Genomic DNA, 19676 nt, shown 5'->3' with positions numbered 1-19676 from the left:
AGTCGCTTCTGTTTTAGGTCCGTGGGTGCCGAGGGTTTGTTTCAAGTTGTTCCTTGGGAACGTCGCTGCTGTTTCTTGTGTCCTAACAAAGCCAGCTGCAGAGCTAGCAGCAGATGTCCGACACCTGGGATGGATCGGATACATGACTCCGCTCAGGAACACAAGCCCATTCTTGTCCTTTGGCAAGAGCAGTAACAAAAAAAAAAAACCAAACCCTCGTCTTCTTGCTGTTAAATGACCTCACCTCAGCATTTCAACATTTCTAGAGCAGTTACAATGGCAGGGGGTGAGATGGGGAGAATGGGATTTATTTAAAAATATGGAGATAAATAGTTCCTCCATCTCCTTGGAGTCAGCTAGTCATTTAAACTCCCTGTAGGAAGGCAAGTTTGCATTGATGGAAACAAATTCTTAGTACTTTTTTTTTTTTTTTCCCCTGAGGTGAAATGTAATAGTGCTAAAAGGAGGGCAAGGCAGGCCTGTTGTATATCAAAGCAGAAATGAAGAGAAAGGGGCTTAATTAATGTTGAGTTTCTCGCATATACCCACTAGGAAATCCAAAATAGACACTGAAACTCTACCTTTAATTTGCTCCGCTGTGACTAAAACACCGACGTGAACCTGAGGCCCAATCCTGCTACTCATAACTAATGCACAGGACCATTTTTCACCATTCCTACCAGCAGCAGGAGCTCCAGCACAGACCAGGCTCTGGATAACAACCCCCAAACCCTCATTTTACTGCCTCATTGTCTAATCCTACTTAAAGTTTATGGCAATATTCCCAACGCTGCTACTGTGCTATCGGTGAGGAAAAGTCTGCACGTGGTCTTTTAACTCTGCAGTGAAACTTCTGGCGTATCAGGCATCTCCCGGTGATGTCCTGGGCTGCTACAGAGAGCCTGCAGAAGCCGAGGTCTTTCCTGGACCTCCACAGTCACCGTAGTGCCACGCTGGTATTTGCGTCCAGTGTCACAAATGCGAGAGTGCTCTGGCTGGCAGCGTGTTTGCCTTCCCAGCCTGGACAGCAGACGCGTGCTCCCTGCTTGGTAGAGTGATTTAGTCTCTAATGTAAGTCTGGGATGAGGTTTAAATGTCTGATTGCATAGTGAAAGGCCGTAGCTGTGCTGCATCTTCAGCCAGAGGCTGGGCTCTGCCACCGTGAGCCTTGTTGGGAACGCTGAGGTTCAGAAAAATAAATACAGCCTCTGAGCTTAAAACCGCTCGCCCTCGGTGCGGAGATGCAGAACACAGAGGGGGTCCGACATGCTCCCAGCGCCTGGGTAGATGTTTCCATACTCTCTCTCAATCTGAGCTGCGGAAATAGTTGTTTTCGGGGAGCACCGTCACCTAGTTCCTGCGGGGTGCTTTGCCACATCCGGCCCTGCCGGTGTTACCGTCGGTACGAAATCCTGCACTTGCTGCTGGAGCTGAAACAGGATGGTTTGTCCCCAAATGGAAGCGTAAGGGAAGAGGCAACACGGCGTGACTGCCTCTGGTTTGGGCGTCCTTGGGGTCGTGCTACAAATCTCAGCAAGCTGTTGTACCATGTGGTTCGTGCACGTTGTCACAAACCAATAAGCTACTGGTTTTATTGGTTTACAGGTGTAGCTGAACTGTAGATACTTCAACACCAGGGGAGCTTTGCCTAATTACCGGGTTGGACTTGATCCTTTCTGTGGCAAGGTATTACAGTAGGATTGTAAAAGATTCACTAATGGAAATACATCCAAAATTCTGTCTAAAGCAGTGTGTTTGGCCTGTTTTAATAAACTTCTAACCGTATTAACTACATTTATTACCTCAATTTTCAACCTTATTTTAAAGTTTTAAGATTGAAATTAAAGAAAATGCAATTGCAGGGTAATTTTGCTTCATTAGTGTAAATGCACTGCCTGTAATTCCTACCAATATTAAACTCATTATGCTGAATAACGTGTGATACCAAGATAAAAAGGAATTTAAGAATGTGACCTGATGGGCAGATAATTGAGCTCAGCACATTAATGCCAGGGCTGGACCAGAGCCCCACCACATTGTCCTTAATTAGGCAAAGTGCTGTTCTCCTCCTTCATGTTCTTCAGAGAGCTGAAATTTATTTGCTCAGCAAGGAAACGATCTTGCTGAGCAGGATTTCATTCACGCTTACTTTGGCCATTAAATACAGATTTGTTCTGCAAAAAAATAAAAGCAAGTCCCTGCCACTTCAGAAGTACTTAGCAGGTTTGGGATTTGCATTTTTCTATCCTAAAAATGAGCTCCTCAAGTTGTTTTTTCCTTCGTGCAGGGGAGACGTGGTCCTGCTCAGGGTGGGGGGGGAAGCACTGGCTTGGGGACCCGTGAGCGTGCACTGGACCAGCTGGTGTTAATGGAGATCTAAAGCCTCTCACCACCCCGCACCAGTACATCTGTGCCTGGGTGTGTGTGAGCACAGGCATTCCTTCAGTTCTCAACAGTCAAGTCTAATACTGACCGTGGTGATTATTTCTTTTTAAAGGCTGGTAAAGTTTCTGTTAGGATGTTCCCAATTTATTCTCTAAATCTTGATAGGGGATTTTTTTTTTCCCCCCCCTCCTTTTGGGGAGTGCTGAGGAAGGAATTCTCCTGTGTTAATAGATGCCGTGGCAGGGGCACAAATTCAATTCAGCTGTTACCATATTCTACCTGCTTTTATACCTGGGGTGAATGTGGCCATTCACTCTGCCAGTAATGCAGTTTGGTGCCTTCTGGGTTAGACTCGTTTCAGTAATTTGCATCATTTTCCATTCCAGCTGATAAAATTACCCCTGTTTCCCCATCCATTTCCTTGTGAATGCATTGTTAATCTGAAACCTGAGGACTGTAAATGATTGAAATTGTGTAACCAGAGTCTTTGCATAGCTGCTGCTGCTGCTTCTGTAACATTTAACCGAGAAATGCATTTGAAGTGGTTTGTAACAGACTTTGCTAATGGTGAGCTCCCCAATTCCATTTTCATTTTTTTTTTTTCCCCTGCTTGAAATATTGTACAGCATTGATTTTTAAAATTTTTTTTGCAAACATTAAAAACCAATGAATACTGTGCACCAAACAAATTAGACTGTCTTGAAATATCTAATTTAATAACATCTGTGGTGATATTAGTGTTCTTAATTGGACAGGAAAATACAGGAAATTTGATTGAAACCTGACTTTATTTTATGGTTCCTGCTGAAATTGAGTCTGAGAGGAAAGTGGGGTTGAGACTTTTATAGACTTTAGAGCTGCAAAGAGACCATTATAACCATCAGGTTTGACCCCCTGCATGATACAAACCGTAAGATTTCAGACAGCAATTTTTGCTTCTAGCCCCAAATGGATCTGGTTTGACTCCTTCAGCTCTGGGATTTGCTGCAAGCAGTGGATGCTGGTCAGCAAACTCAAGCTGTGGATGGGAGGAGGGCGTGTGTTAATCATGTATTTTACCGGCTGTTTGTGCCGTTGGTGGGATTCGTGACCCCCCCCCTCTGTGCAACAGAGGACTAGAGGCCTGGGGTAGATCTGCGGCTTGAGTTTTGTGTAAAGGTTGGAAATGGAGGCGTAAAACCAAATTATCTTGGGGCTCCAGGAAAACACGAGTTCTGTGTGCATGCCAAAGGGCAAATCTAGACCTAGCGTGGCAAGAATAATACTGACCCATGGGGGAATTTCATCCTTGCACATTCCAGGGCTTAATCTGCTCTTCCTTTTGGAATAAGAAGGGATATTTCTGGGTTTCCCTGGTTTAAACGCTGCTGCCGAGCTGATAGGAGTGTTGAAGTAACTTCTTTGCTGGTAGTCCTGCATCTGCAAGGAATGGAGTCCCGCTTGGTCAGGCCTGGCAGCATCCCTGCCCTCAGGTGACTGCTTTTGAGTAAAAGAGCTATGGAAAGCAAACGACTTTGTTGAAAGTGAACCCATCATACAGGATGGCTAGGAAGGGTAGGATTTGGAGAACTTGTTTTTGAACCTCGCAAGTGCCTTACTGATGCTCTTGGGGTTGCTTCCAATCTTGCTTCTGTTATAAACCAGTGCACGGATAAGATCTATGACCAAGGTCCTGATGTGTCCTGGAAGCGTCTTTCATTTCTGAAGACCCTGGCTCTGTGGGAGGCAGCAGAAGGCTCTGGTCCTTACAGACCAGACATGGAGAAACATCAGTTCTGGCTCGAGACTGTAAGGACAGTGGGTTCCTGTTGGGAAGGAGGCTTTCTGGCAAACCTGCCTGCTCTGTGACTCAGTTTCCCTTTCCAACGTGACAACAGCATTTTCTTCTACTCTTTCTCGTGGTAATTCGCCCTCTGAGGTCTGTTTACACAGTTGAGTTGCAGTTTTGATTGGGTCCAGTTGGAGACACTGCTACTAGGAGGCTGATGAATTAGAACTGGGATCTGTATGTTTTTCAGGAGCAAAGAACATAAACATTTCCAGAAAAGCGAGCCCCTCTGACGTTTGCTTCTTGAGTGCGTAACCTCAAAGGCTGTACGATCGTGAGAAACGCTTTGTATTTTCAACAGAACAAATCTGTGAGTTCTTTCAGTCTGGCCCGAAATATGCACCGATGAGGTGAGAGAGGTGGGTGGTTCGTTCCGAACCATGCGGGGGAAATACTTGTAGGATGTCTTTTGTTAAAGCATTGGCAGTGCAGCGCTCGCTCTTTGGCTTTGTAATGGAAATCAGATATTTTGGGGTTAGCTCCTCGCTTTACATATTGCATCAAAATTCTCACTGGATTCCTTTGCGAGCTCGTTTTGCTGAAGCTAGTTAATCATTTGACGAGAGTTTTCCCCCCCATCTCCCTCCACTTTCTTAAGGTCTGATGTAAATTGGACCTTCCTATTTGGCTGAAAACTCTTTGCTATGCTTTGCCTTAACTGGTTCTCTTCTTGGGGAATTCCACCCACAGCTGGTAGATAGGAGCTTTTTTAATAAAGTGCTTAAAAGGAACAGTTAAGACATGACCAAATATATCGCCTATTCCCAAACTTTCTGGTTAAGAAAATGAATGAGAAGCTTTTACTCGTGCTGTTTGCGAGATCTAAAAATTGCTGATTAAGGATGAGAACGTCAAGCTTGATCCCAAGGCACATAACCTCCAAAATAAAGATGCCGTTGAATAAAGATTAGGCCTCTGGTTTCTAACTTACACTGTCTGGCTCAGGGAGGGATGTGTATGCAGCAATTACAATTTTAAAAACATTATTTGCTGTGAGAGACTATTGGACTACAACTTTCAGGGTAAACCTTCTGCAAAGCTAAAGAACGAAACGTGTAGCTGCCTGCTACCCCCAGATCGGGCGTGTTAAAGGCGTAACACGCTTGTCAGTTAGTACTGTCTTAATTGGGAACAAAAATCAGAACTGGCCTCAAGCTCTGTACTTTGGAGAATGGCCCAAGATGACTAACCTGCTTCTGCTAGCTGAGTTCCTCCTCTGCTGCCCAGAAACATGCTTTATTCTGAATCTATAAGCATGCACGTGACTTAGGGCTAGAGATATATTTGAACTAGTCCTCTTTGCTACCTAGGTTGTTGCAGCAAAAAAGGGTGTTTTGCCCAAATAATTGCATTTCTTGGGTAATGCAGGGACAAAAAAAAAAGAAAATTTTGGCCACCTCTGAAAATTGTGAAAATATAACTTGCTGATTAACTAAGGCTGAAGTGACCTGCAGGAAGGGGGGGGGAAACACCGATGCTGAAAGTCGTCCTCCCCCCCACCCCCCAGACATGTACGAAACATCAGGGGGAAAGAAAGAAATCCTATAAATGAACATACTGAAAATACACTGGCATGGTATGTGGGTGTCTTTTAAGCTCTCAAGATAAGTAATTTATTCAAGATTTTCATGCAGTCAGTGGCAGATGAAGGAATTAGATCATTACTCTTTCGTCTTCCATAAGAACAAGACCATCTTCCCCCTACTCCCGATTAAATTTTAAACTAACTTCCATTCTCTGCTTAAGCCTTTCCAGAGTGAAAATGATCAAAGCATGAGATTAAAGACACATCCTGATCTGATGAGATTAGAATTTTTGACTGTTTCCTTATGCTAAAAAAAAAAAAAAGAAAAAGCAAAGCATCTTTTTTGGTATCCCCCCCCCCCCCCCCCCCCCTTAAATTTGATCAGAGTGAAGCTAACATGGGCTTGCTGGTCCAGTAGGAAATGGAACTCAATTTTACAATTTTTTTTAAACCATTTTACTGTATTAAAAATGACAGAGGTTAGAAACAAAGCTCTTATACTTTTATTGAACTGGAATTAGAAGTGACAGAAAATCATTTTGGTCCTAGTGCAGTAAATGTTATCACTAAAACATGTTCAGGGGAGATTAGGACAGTCTCTCAAGCACAAGAGACAAAAGTTCACAAAACAAGAAGTGATTTTGCTGTCCTTGTCTCGCAGTCGTTGTCTGTTCAGGAGACAAAAGTATTTCAACTCTCAGGGATGCTGGACTTGAGGGGTCGGGGGAATGCAGGGAGAGCAGAGGCTGAGCCCGGGGAGGGGAGGCTTCTCAAATCAAATGTTGATTAATGTTTGAATTCTCAAAGCAAATGTTGAGTAACAGTTATTGCTGATCGGAAACAAAAGGATGGAGCTGCTCTGACGGTTCCTCTGACCTTGGGCAGGTGGTGTCACTTCTCTGGGCTTCAGAGATAAGATATAGCTGCCTTAGGATGGATAGCGAAGAGCTCGTCTTAAAAATAGGGGACCACTGCCAAGGGCATCCAAAGGCCCAGAGAAATTTGCAGCCCTTTCTCGCTACAAGGCACAGTGGTGTGGCTCTTTCCAATATAATACAGCTGTTATTTATCACTGCGCCTGTTCTCCCAGGAAAGTTTCTTCTAATCTGTGCACATTTTTTATTTTTCTTGTCCAAAGCAAACAAGTCAAATAAATATTATGCCCTTAATCAGAATTCTGTTGTTGTTTTCTAATTAATCTGTGTCAGTAGCTTGGATGTTTGTGTTAAATCATTTTCTTCATGAAAGCTTTTAATGAGGAAACAAATTGATTGGATTTTTACATACTGGATTCTTGCCACTAATGCCTATAGACCAACCCTTTGTTACACATCTTGCCTGTGAATGGGTCGCTTTGTGGTTTATCCCTAATCCTTGATCTGGTTCCAAAACTCGCCAGTGCTGTTCCCTTATTTAAACGACTCAGATGTCAACCCAAGATGCCCTCAAAGTGTGAGAGATGAAGAAATCACGGAGGAGTGTTTTTGGCGTGGGTAGCGTGCGTACTGCCCTCTGCGATGCTGCTGTAAGGGAAGGTGTGAGATGAGGTTAAGAAAAGAGTCCTAGAACAGAATCATAGAATAGTTTGGGCTGGCAGGGACCTTTAAAGGTCTTTAAGGCTGCAAAGCAAAAGGTCACGTAAACCTTTGCGTTTGGAGAAGGAGACCTGTTCTAATGGAAGGAAGTTGGGAGCCTTTGAAACTTCTCAAGAGGAGGAGATGTGAAGGAGGTTCCTTGGGCAGCAGAGGGTGTCGCGGGGGCCAGCTAGCGTCTGTAGGACTCGCGGTTCCTCTTGAAGCTTCTTGCACAAAATGTGTGTTGACCATTCGCTGGGTTCCTGGCAACACTTCTGGCATAATTCTCCCATCTATCACTTATTCATCAGGCTGGAACAAATCATTAAGAAAATAATGTATGCTTATGCCTGTCTTCTTTTTTTTTTTTGGGTCTTTTAGGTACCACTTGGAATTTCTGCCCCGAGGTGAGTTCAAGCCAGGGGAAGGAGGGGTGAGTTCTCACTGTTATGGGCTTGGGGAGTAGGGAGGGGCTGGATGTGTGTGGTGTTTTCTGTGCAAAGTCAACAAGGAGAAGAGCTTAAACGGAATATATAGCTGTGTGTGGCAGTTCTTGGGGTGGAAAGTGGCAAAGCTGTGGTGAGGGCTATGGCAGGAGTTGGGGTTAGTATTCTTTCTGAGCCGTAGAAGTCCATTTCTCCTTACCCTTGAGAGTAAATAATACACAACTGTGTGGTGCTGACATAAACGTATCATCTTGGACAAGCCCAGGAAATTTTTCTGCAAAACTTCTGCCTCCAGAAAAGACTTCAAGTTCAGCAAGGGCGGGCGGTTTATTCCCATGGGCCATTGACTTGGGAGCAGAGACTGTTGGGTAACCTTCAGCCAGTCTCCTCCAGTCGCATCGCTTCATGTTAACCCCAACGTGAAACTGAATCAACCTCCAGGTGTAGACAAATGGTCAGGCTGTAAATTTTTCAGGACCGTGACCATCTCTTGTTATGTCTGTTAACAAGCTGGGAGATTCTGATGGGGACTTTGATCTTCGTTTCCGCAATAATGCGGGTGATGATTTAAACTTTCCAGGGTGCCTGCAGGTCGCAAGCTGTGTCAGTGGGTACTTCTGCATCTTCGGGGCGATTGATGGATATGTATTTGCTCAGAGCGGACCCGGAGCTCCTTTGACGCGGTATCGGATCGGTGGAGCTCAGCTCTGATTCCTGATTTGGAGCATTGGGTACAGCCAAGGCGTGCGGTTTGGTGGGTTTGTCCTTTTCCCTTAAATAACGGTTGTGATACGTGAGCGCAGACAGAAGGATCTGCCAGTGTTCAAACAAGATGGGAGCTGGGGCTGTAATAAAAATCCTTGCGAGTGTTCCAACTCAGCTAATCCTTCATTTACCCCAGGAATAAATTCCAGTATGTTACCTCCTCGATCAGGGCCCACTTCCAGCACATCCTGTCTGTCTGGCAGCACAGAAATGTCAGAAATGCAGCAGCGTTGCAATTCCCACTAGAACAGTGTTATCACATTTTAATATGAGCCTCTGTGCAGCCTCGGTGCTTCTAATTGCTTTCAAACCATTGTTTTCATGCGTTTGGTTGATGAACCCAGCATCTGGCATCATTTGAGAAAGTACAACAGACAGCTGTGTTCAAAATTAAAAAAAAAAAAAGAGTGAGAGAGGATTAGAACACATAAAAGGGCTCAAAATTAGATTTTTTTTTTTTAATTTTGAAAGTTCATACAATTTAAAGGGTGGAGGAGGGATGCTTTTGTTCTTTTGAAATATTCTTTATTCTTTTATAGAGTTGGAAGCCTAAGTAATATTAGGAAGATTGGTTTGTAGAACTGCGTATAGATTTGTAAATGAAGTGCCTAGCTCGCTTAAATGCCTGCTAGGAATTACTGTACAAGTGTTTGGGTCTTCGGGTACGTAGGTATCTCCAAATGTGCCCCTATGGCATCTTGAACTAATACTATTCTGAAAAAAAACGTACTAAGGGAACCGGACAGCTTGGGAGTGAAAACACTGGCTCGGACGTCACCTCGAGAGCATCACCTCCAGTTTGTGGTACCTTGCTGGGGGAAGGAAAGGTGGTGATGAGAACCTGGTGCATGCTGAATGGAAAAGAGCCAGAGAGCTACAATGTGGGGCTTGGTTTTAAAGCAAAAAATAACTCCCATGTGCCTGGACATACCGGTGAGAGGGTTGCAAAAAACCAGGCATAAATTAGCTGCCTAGCTGCACTGCCAGTGCATTTAAATTACAGGCTGATGTGGCAAAGGAAAAGGCTTCTTCTAAGAAGGCTTGGGATTTTCTTTGTAATATCCAGTAAACAGCTTTTCTAAAAAAAGAAGCAAAACTTGTGACCACCTCTGGGAAAGGCAGCTGAGCTCCTTGAACTCGGAGTCATGCTGAAATCCCTCCGAAAACCAAAACCTCGGTGATTCCAGCTATCCCAATCTGTCGGCTTCCAGGTTTGGCTGAAATTAATACAATCGGTCTTGGTATCTCCCAGCACACAGAAATGTATATGAAACGGGAGTGGAGGTCTTGTCTTGAGGATGAGTGGGGTAGACCGGTGCAGTTTCAGAAAGATGTACCCGAACAGAGCGCGAGACGCAGGACGAGTTGCTGTGCCCGACTCGTACGCGCCAAGCGATGTTGTTGACTGTAATGTGTAGCTGCAAATTATTTTTGCCTTGTTCCTTAGGTGCTCTTTGAACAGAGTCCCAGGGTGACTCATATTTCCTTTTGGAGGAGGGCCGACTGCCTATGTGAAGCGTTTTATACACTTAATATATTTTATCTATGCATGCCCTTGCTGTCTTGCAGCAACCTCCCCTTTGTGGAAAGAGAGCTAAGGAAAGTTGGCAAAGAAAATCTGGAGAGGACCTGGGTCAGTCGTAGCCCTCCCCCAAGTTCCTTTCCGCTGTTTCCGTCTCTTCTCATAATTCAGCGCGGGGGAAATGTTCTGCAACAGCTTTGGTTTAGAAGAAACGCGTGGTCTGAGGGAGCGGCGGCAGGCCGTTCTGGGGTACTGCAAGGGAATCCGGCATTACGCAGCAGGAGAGGGAGACTGGAGGAAAGAGCCGAGTATTTGGGAGGAGAACGGAGGGACAGGGAGCAATGCAAAAGCAGGGATTAAAGAGTCAAAAGGTGCACGTGTGGCTAAATGAGAGCTGTGGGTCAGGCTCCAAGTTTGGCTTTGCTGGAACGGGACTTTGCACTAAATTATTGTCAGTGGTGCGTTTCAGCGTCTCCGTTCCCAAACCCAAAAGGCACGCGAAGATGGGCGAGTGCAAAAAGACAGTATGGCCACTGGTAGAAGTGAATTAGATTAAATCATCGCTGTCCGTACAGTATTTTGAGATATTCAGGAGCCCAAGTCGCTCTGTAACGCTCTGCTTGGGCGTAGACCTTCAGAGCTGGAGAAAATGTGGCTCTGCCCTCCCAGCTGAGGGCTCCAGCCTGGGGCGGACCAAGAATTGTCCCTCCAGGTCCTCCTGTGGGGTTCCTGGGCCTTCCCGCTGGGCGCGTGTCCCCGTAGCACGGCATTGCACAGGGAACCCCGCTCCCACGGACTCATGCACGCTTACAAGCTCACGGTAGGGGCAGTTGTAGGCGATGACTTTTTGCTTTATTTTGAAGAAAACAACCCCAATTAGATGAATAAAACCAGATTTATTTTCACTGAGCTTATGATAACATTTTTTGCTTTCCCATCAAAAATTCATCCCAAAGGGTTTTGTCTGAAGTGCTGCGTGAGTATTTTCTGAATAGTAGCGTTCCTCAAAATACTCATAAGTAGTCAAAACACGTGAGAGAGTGTTGTTCCTGTTTATTAAATTTAGGAAACTGAGGCTCAAGAAATGTGCTTAAGGTACTAGAACATCTACAGGCGTGTCCAGGAATTGGGTCCAGATTTACTGCTTCTCCCAGCTCCGTGCCTTAACCCCAGAAAAAGTCACCTCCCTGACGCAGGGAGGAATAAATATAAATGTGTGGCAGGGAGGTGGGGTAAGGGACGAGCCGGGATAAAACATGGCTTAAAAATTGGGAGCCTTCATGTTCTGTAAAAGGATTAAGTAAGTAACAGTGTGGAAAGTCTTAGTAGGCCACTTATCTCATAGTATATACTATTTAGATGAAGTACATATCGTTTTACCTCTATCAGCCCTACTTACTTTGGCTCGGATGCAGAGCACTTCACGGGTCGCCAGTTATTCTTGGGGTTGGATGTCGTAGCAGTGCACGAGGTATGTATATACCCGAGGCATGCGTGTAGTTTTCTTTCATTAACTGGCATTATACAGTGGCCTCAAGTGTTAGATTTATGAAGTAGCTTTTCTATATAAAGCCTGAAATCTATTGAATTGAACTGAAGCGGAGCTGGATGGGAGACGGAACTGTGCATTTCCCTAAACCGCTGCTCCCTGGTATTGCATATTTGGTTCGTGTAGTTATGACAAGTACAAGTAGCAAATCATTAAAGCAGCAAAAACACCATCTTTACTGTAAAGATCCCCTTTGAAGCTGAGGCAGAGTGTTCCTGAATTAATGGAGTGCATAGTGATTTTACTAAGTTTTATTTATAAAAACCCCTCTTTGCGTTCATGCCAAGAGTCTCCAGCTCAGTGGTAAGCAGGGTTCATACACAGAAACCCAGTCTAGATTTATGATGTGTTTGAAAACGCGAGGGAAAAAATATTGAATTGACAATATTTGTAACATATTGTTAAAATATCTATTCTATCGCCATGCGTGGAATTCCCCTGCTTTATAAACATGAGTGCCAGCTACAGCCCTTGAAATGTCATAACACGTAGAGACAAAAAGAAAACAAAAAAACTTTTGTTAGAATGCCTTCTAAAGTCCAAGATGTGTTTGGGTCGTGTGTGGAACAGAGAGTTAATTAATGAAAAATAAAATATACACAAAGGCATATGTTCTTTAACTTAAAAAAGAAAAGCTTTAATATCAACACTTTTGACAGCTCCCTTTATCAGCGCTGAAGCTTTGCTTCCTGCAGCTCTGAGCGTGCAGTTCTTTGCCTCTGTGTATGTGTTATATTCTGGGCAAAGGAATCTGTGTAGAGACAGTATTTTTTGCATTGAAATCCCTCCTGTTTCGTAGTTTTGCAAACTCTGAGCAGCTGCACAGCTTTGCTTTTACATGGACTTATAAATTATTCTGCTACCTAAGGTATTGTGCACAAATTTTGGAGGCGAGTAACGATTATAGGAGAAAACAGAACGTTCTGCTTGGAAAAATGTCATAGGTAGGAGGCAAGCGTCTGTGCTCTGGGAAGGGCCGTACGGAGGTGTATTTGCATTTTCATTTACATATATACGTAGAAAAATCAAGAGGGATGTGTAACTTTGAAACTGTTCCTATTGCATTTTGAGCGTTCAAAACGGAAACCAAGCTCCCCCTTACCACGAAGCTTTGAAAGCTTTCAAAAACCTGGGAGTCCAGGCCAAGGGCTGCGGCAGACCCTGCGGCACCCTTCAGCTGGAGAGGACAAGAAAACTTGGCAGAGCACGTCCAGCCTCGTCCCAGGAGGGGGCTGGGACAAAGTCTCTCGACCCAGACTGCTCCAATGAGCCCCCTTGAATGTGGCTCTGCAGTGGTCAGAAATATATTTAGCTGGTTGTGAGTGCGCAATAATTAAGGGGGAGATGTCTACTCTTGATTGAAATTCGTATTGCTGTGGCACAAGGAAATAAAAAAGACCTTTTCCCGCATTTCTTGAAAACACGAGGCACTTTTTTTTCTTTTTGGGTGTGTGGATTGCATGAAATGAGGGGAGGAGAAGGGAAAAGCCTCCAAGAATAAACATGTCATTCGATTAAAAAAAAAAAAAAAAAAAATTGGGTTTATGGTTATCGATCTTTACTTGGAGCCAGCCAGTGAAGAACTTGCAGAATTTATAATAGGATTGAAAGACCAGGTAACAGCAACTAGCAGTTTGGCTGGGTTATTCTGCAGTTAATGTCAAAACTTTCATGACCTTTACTGAGAAGAATTAGGCTAATGAGGAGGGCTTTTTGAACTCTTTTTAAACCAGCCCATTGATTTAAAACTTCTTACAAACTTGAGGAAAGTTTCCTGGGTTGGATTACTAGGTGCTTCTTGGAGGTGTCTCGTTCATTAATCAAAGCGTTCAAGTCACCGAGTCCCCCGTGGTCCTTTGAAACCCAGCCGCGTTGTAACACCTTGGGGCAGAGCTTGCCCTCTTTGTTCACTTTTAGCCGTGTCCCGGGCTTCCCTCCCCAGGGCAGTTCAGAGCACACCAGACTCTTCAGAATAAAGCAATGCACCATAAAGAGGCAGGTATAAAAATGTCAGTAAAGATGCTAAATATACAGCAGTTTGGGGAGCCCCAGTAAGTTAAATATTAACAAGTTCTATTGCTCTCGCTTTGGTCAGTTCATAAAATACTCTAATTATTAGATTGTCTAAATTGCCTGATGTGCAGCTTTGGAGGTAGAGAGCCTTCTCAAATGAACCCTCTGTGTTTTCCGAACTTGTTTGTGTAATAGGAATGTGTTGCAGCTTTCTTTTTATAAAGAAATCTCAGGGGTTATTGTAATGTGCCTAGATGAACACGCAGCCCAAGCGTTGCTCTGTGCTCACGCAGAGCAGAAGAACGTTCAAGAAATTGCCCAGCTGGGGATAGAGCACGCGAGTGTTCGCATATACCATCACCTGAGCCTTCTCGCAGCGGGTAATAGACCCTCCTGCTCCACAAAAGTGGGGGGAAAAGGATGTAAATTCTTTGTGTTGGCCATTAAGATGTTTTGGAGCCCTTAGGAGAAGGAGTGCCCTGTTTGTATACCTCTGAGCCGCACTGGGGAGCGGGAAACTCGGTGCCCTCTGCACCCATAGCCCTCGCTCCGCAGGAGCGGGGCTGGGAGCGCAGCGCTGGGTCCCGACTCCTGGGTCTTCCAAGCCTTCAGCTGGTTCAAATCTGGAGTTTTGAGTCTCTCTCCCCCCTCTCCCCACAATGACTTCTGCGTTGCTTCGGTTTGTAGAGCAGTAACCCCATCCAAATCATCTGCAAAGTAGTAATTCTGCCCTTTAATCGGACTCCGTCCTGAAACACAACTGCAAAATCATCCTTTGCATTATCATAAATGCCTAATGGGCATCTTCTCCGGTCCCTAGAGTGCCCATCGCTCTGCTATACTCCCCTGTCTTTGCATTCACTGTCTGTACTTATTTCTTCTTAACGGTGAAAATTGCTGCAGATACGGGCAAGACAGCCTCCTTGTGTCTTGTCATTGGAATATGCTTGCTAAACTCCAGCTCCCTCGTGGGTTAGTTCTGTTTATTCCTTGTTCGCTTGGAAGGGTTTCGGCTAAGAAAATATGCTGAATCTACTGACGCTGCAACGGACATTACTCAAAACTATTTGGCCTGTAGTCTCCTCTTTGGTACCAATGATGTTGACATCTTTTCTTCTTTTTTTTTTTTTTTTAGATGCCAGACTGTATTTGCAGAACTGTTTGTTAATTATTGCACTGCACAAGCGTGGGCTCTGGCTTCACAGACACTGTTTTGCTGTGTTCCTAGCAGGGCTGGTGCCTCAGAAGATGAACCAAAGTGCAGATTTGTGATCTTCCCCTGCCTCAGTATCCCCATCCTTTAAACGGAGCCCTTCTCTCTTCAAAGAGGCTCACGAGGAATAATTTATTAGCGGACAGAAATACAAACTGTTGGTAGCTTTAGGCTGGTTTTGCTCACATTGGACGGGCTTTGTATTTCATTGATGTGTTACCGGGTCATAAAAGAAAGAATAAATCTTGTTTACTTGTTTACATCCCGTGGGAATCTTCTGCTGCGCTGGGTTTCAGGCTTGTTCCTAGCAAGACTGAAATGTGCTGCGCTTCCCCTGTCAGGCAGCTGTTCTGTGTAGCTGCTGCCCACTTGAGAGGCAGAATATGCAGTGCCTTTACTGAAAGGGTGCCAAGGATTGCAAGAGAGGAGCTGGAGGGAGGAAGCTGGGGGGGGGGGGGGGGAGGGAGAGAGCAAACACACAGCGAGAAAAGCAAGAGAAAACTGGAGAGGAGAGCTCGGCTGGGGAATGACACAAGGGGCTGGCAGGGGATTAGGAAATACAGAGTAATGGGAGAGATGCAGCGTGAGCTCAGCAGCTTCTTCGTGGCTTCATGGGTCTGGGGGATATCTATGCCCCCCCCCCCCCCCCAGCCTCATCAGCTATTTGGATCCATGAGAAGGAGCTTTGCTGTCTTACAGAGCAGCCCTGCCAAAGTCGTCTTTCGGGGACGGCTTGCAAGTTGCAAACTTCTTGAATGTCATTTGTGGGGTGGCCTTTTGGGTGTGTGAGTGGGACTGGGGTTTTCTGTTGTTGTTTGCTTGCTTTTTGCCTTGTTAGGAATAAACCCATCATCAGTTGTGGGAAGGCTTTGGTTTGAATATCTGCGGATGAGCTTAAAGGTCTACAAATTAGTAACTTCCAGGTTATTTTCTGTTTTGTATAATCATGAAGTTTCTTTGCCGTGTGACAGGGAGAGAAAATAATTTCAGCCTGGCCTGCTCTGAGCTTCTCAGCCTCCTTTGGCCTTATTCTCTTGAAGGTGAGAGCTGCAAAACTTGAATTCCTTTTGGTGTCATACCATACTTGAACCTGATGTAGGGCTTTGACATCCCCCCCCCCCCCCTCGGAAATAAGAGTAGATTTTGCACCCCAGAAAGCTTTAGGAAGTCTCCTGTCGCATTGCCCGGCTCCTGCCTGATGGACTTTATTAATTTCCAGAAGTTTGCTGCCTTTCTCTGCCGGCCGGTGGCTTCTGGACCCTGCCCGGCTGGAGGTGGCCGCGCATCCCCGGCCGATGCTGCGCGCTGCAGCCCGACCTGCTGGGCGCAGGGGATCATTGCACCCCCAAACCCGCCCCGAGCAGCCCCGCCGCCGCAGCGGCGAGCCCGCTGCAAAAGAGCTTTCCACCTCCTAGTTGGTTTTTTAACATAAGTGGCGTTTCTAGCGGAGCGTTAATTTGCTTTACTACGCGTCGCGAGCAAAGAAACTGCATCCCGAGTGAACAAAATTAGGCTTGGGCGGGATTCACTTGTCAGCCAGCTGAGACCTGTTTGGGTCGACGTTTCTAAAATGATGATAAATCGGCTCCTCCTGTGTGTGAGGAGGTCCCTCACTTTGCTTTTGACCCGGTTGCCGTGAGGTGGACCCGTCCCGCTGATAAAACACGGCGTAAGCAGAGACGGGTCCTGCTCTCACCGTGGCCTTGTTTACCTCGTGAGCCAGGGACAAAGTTATTTTCCTTCTGTGCGTGATCTCCGCATCCAAGAAAATATTTCTTAAGCGGGATAAATGCTTTGAGATCCGTGGATAAAGAAATTGCTCTTGTAGTTTGTTAATAATACCACTGTTGTTGGTACAGCCCGGGCAGGGGAGGATGGACACCTATGCGTATCGCAGTGATGCGCAATAGAAAACAGGGGATTTTCAGGCAAATGTAACGTTACGCGGGCACTGGCACGATCAGGAAGTCAATAGCCTGGATGAAGAAGGTGCAGAAAATCTGCATCCACCCAATCCTCAGCTATTCACATATTAATCACAGGAGCTAACCACACAGATCCAAATGGGCGCTTAGGAGCCGATGAAGCCTTTAAGGCATTCAAAAAAGAAACATCATACATTTTCTAGCACATAAATGTGTTTAAAAAGGTATGTAATTTATAATAGCCATGTTGACAGAGCTGTAACTACATTACAAAAGCTAAACTATAACGTATTTACGTGTGAGCAGTACTTACTGTGTGGGTGCGTCTCTGTTGATGTGTTTCCATGTGATTCTCCGTAATTTCAGCAAGTGATTGTAGTAAGGGATATTAAACCATAGTATTGATAATACTTTTACAGCTCTGCTTTGGGAAATGCATTACTGCTAAATTAGTCCCTGAAAATCTAGCGATATTAACACTGTCGAGCATGAAGGCAGATGGGATTTGGATCAGAGACCTTTATTTGTAGTATGATACTAAGGAGTCATTACTTTAAAGCAGGAACTTCGTTTCCTTGAATATTAACTCGAGTTGGGGATTTTACTTCCGCTTTGGCATGAACAAGCTTATCATAAAAGCGTAAATGGAACTCGCTTGGTATTGATTTTTCTTCTGCTCTAAAAAGATGCTTAATGAAACTCTAGGTACCTAGATAAAGACCTTCACTGAATGCAAAGTAAGCTTAATTGCAGTTCCCTTAACAAGCTACTGGAGATGAATTTTTTTTTTTCCTACTGCAAAGTCCTTTCACCTATTCAGATTGTTTCTCTTCCTGTGTGTGCCAGGATGCATTAATTCAGCTTTTATTTTTCCTTTCCACCCTGACCCCCCCCTCCCCTGCCCCCAGAGGCAAACTGCAGCTTAAAGAAAGGAAAACTTCTTTGCCAGTTCATGTGTAGACAAAATTTCACTCTTGGGGAACTTGTTTTTTGAGGACTCAATGAGAGGTTTTGGTCTTCAAAGAGAGTAACTGTCCCTCTCCCACTTCTGTGGAAGGGGAGAGGGGCACGGAGGCACGTTCTGACGCTGCACGACAGAATTGTAGCAAAACCAGAACCTGAACGGAGGTTTTTCTAGCATTTGTCCTAAGACCTGCCATCTGCCAGATCCTGCAGCTGTGCCAGAGCAGAGGTAGAACTTTTATTTCTATCCTCCAGCATTGCAAGCCCCAAAGCAAATAAGGGCAGGTTCAGATTGTTCCCTTCCTTGCAGAGAGCAGCGTTTGTGCTCTTGAGGTTGTGGAGAAGGAAGCAACAGTGTGTTCCCTGATGGTGGTGACTCTTTCTCCCGTAGGTCCTGCTTGTGCTGCTCGCTCAGAGCCCTGTTAATGCTTAATTAGGTTCTTTTCTTTCTCCTCTTGGTAATTTTTTTCCCTCCTCCAATGCAGGGGGTCTGCCAGAGGCCGCGTCTCTGCCTGATGCCGGGTCTGTGCGATGGCCGTGGGTCCTGCAGGGACCCGGTGTGACTGATGCGCCCTGCCTGACGCCGCTGTCCAAAGTCACTGCGCTCTGAATTGCCACCCCCTCTTCTGCCGGGGACACCCCCGTCACCAGAGACACAATCTGTCCCCTCTGCAATTTGCTCAGAGTCGATACGTATAAAGCATGATATCTGTGTTAATTACACAGAATGCCTCCAAGCTCCTCTTTCTGCTGCTGTGCGAGAAACCGTTTCTGCAGAAAATGTCAGACGGCTAAAAGACGGCATAATTTCTTTTTTTTTTCTTTTTTTTTTTTTTCCCCTGTGCCACAACTGTCATGAAGCAAGCAAGCCGGGTATTTAGCACACTTGGGGGGAGCCAAACAGTGCCAGGGGAGCCCCTGGGTGAGGTGTAAGCCCAAGAAACCTCTCGCTCTTTCCCTTAGAGTCAGTCTTGCTTTTGTTCGTGCTCCAAAAAGTGGGAAGTTGGGGAATTTTGCTAAGGATTTGAGTAGGAAGATAGAGCAGTTTTGCGTCAGGTGCAGAGTAATTATTTGCTGGGGTTCTGTGCTATTTGGTTTTTATTCCCTGTGTTTTCATTAAAAGCTAATGAGTTTGTTCTTCATTCAGAACAATAGCTTGGCCCCTGACAAGTTGTTGGTTATTTTTTCTGCTTGGACTCAACTAGCTGTTGCTGCTCCATAAACTTTATGGAGAAGTGGATTAAAGCACAAGAAGTTCTCATAATGCAAATCCAAATAGAAAGGAAATAGCGTTTGTTTTCAGTAGCTACGTCTGCAGAGTTTTCGTTGATCTTTTTTTTGGTTACTGAAGCTATAAGCGGTGTTTGAAAATATTCCTAATACTAAACCAGACAAAATGCCTTTGTTTTGCATTGATTTGCGTCGCAGCAGCTCACACCGTGTGGAGTCCTACTGTGCTTGGCATGATACACGTATGTGCACGCTGCAGCCTGGGTCTATTTGAGCGGGTTATGGTAGCTTGCACGAACACGTGAAACCCCGGGTTCCATTCCTGCATGGGGACAGGGGGAGAGAGCGCGTTTGTGGTGACAACCCCCCTAGATGATATTTCATGCCTGGGAATTATTCTGCCAAAACAGACCCGTGGCTTGATTCTTCCCCGTGGTTGACGCGCGTACCAGCTTCTCCTGCTGTTAAAGCCAGGGACTTATTCTTGCGAGTAACTTTCCTGATTGGGCCCTTGTTCTTGTTCCAAATGGTTTACTGCAGCCACGCACCGACGCGTGAGCCGTGCCTCCCCGGCGCGGCGGCTGCACCGTGCCGCGCTGCCTCCTGCTAGCCGGAAACCAGAAGCAGTTTGCTCGTTATCGCAATAATCCTGCACCTGTATCTCGTTATAGGGGACCACCTGTTACCTTGGTGTTCGTTCGAAAAGCCGGGTTTCGTACGGTGCAGTTTGGTTGCAAG

At 45.4% G+C, this 19676-nt stretch overlaps 1 protein-coding gene across 1 annotated transcript in view; it reads left to right on the top strand.

The window, feature by feature from the left end:
• SKAP1 (src kinase associated phosphoprotein 1) overlaps window positions 1–19676 on the top strand; it is a 159798-nt gene that overhangs the window by 9532 nt on the left and 130590 nt on the right. The window contains exon 3 of the mRNA XM_075522977.1: window positions 7694–7719. Within this exon, the coding sequence (XP_075379092.1) occupies window positions 7694–7719 (26 nt within the window). The remainder of the gene's footprint in view (window positions 1–7693; window positions 7720–19676) is intronic.

Source organism: Mycteria americana, chromosome 22 (genome assembly GCF_035582795.1).
Source record: "Mycteria americana isolate JAX WOST 10 ecotype Jacksonville Zoo and Gardens chromosome 22, USCA_MyAme_1.0, whole genome shotgun sequence".
NCBI classification, from domain to species: Eukaryota; Metazoa; Chordata; class Aves; order Ciconiiformes; family Ciconiidae; genus Mycteria; species Mycteria americana.
Note: the sequence above shows the minus strand (reverse complement) of the source record. Positions and strands in the feature narration are given on the sequence as shown.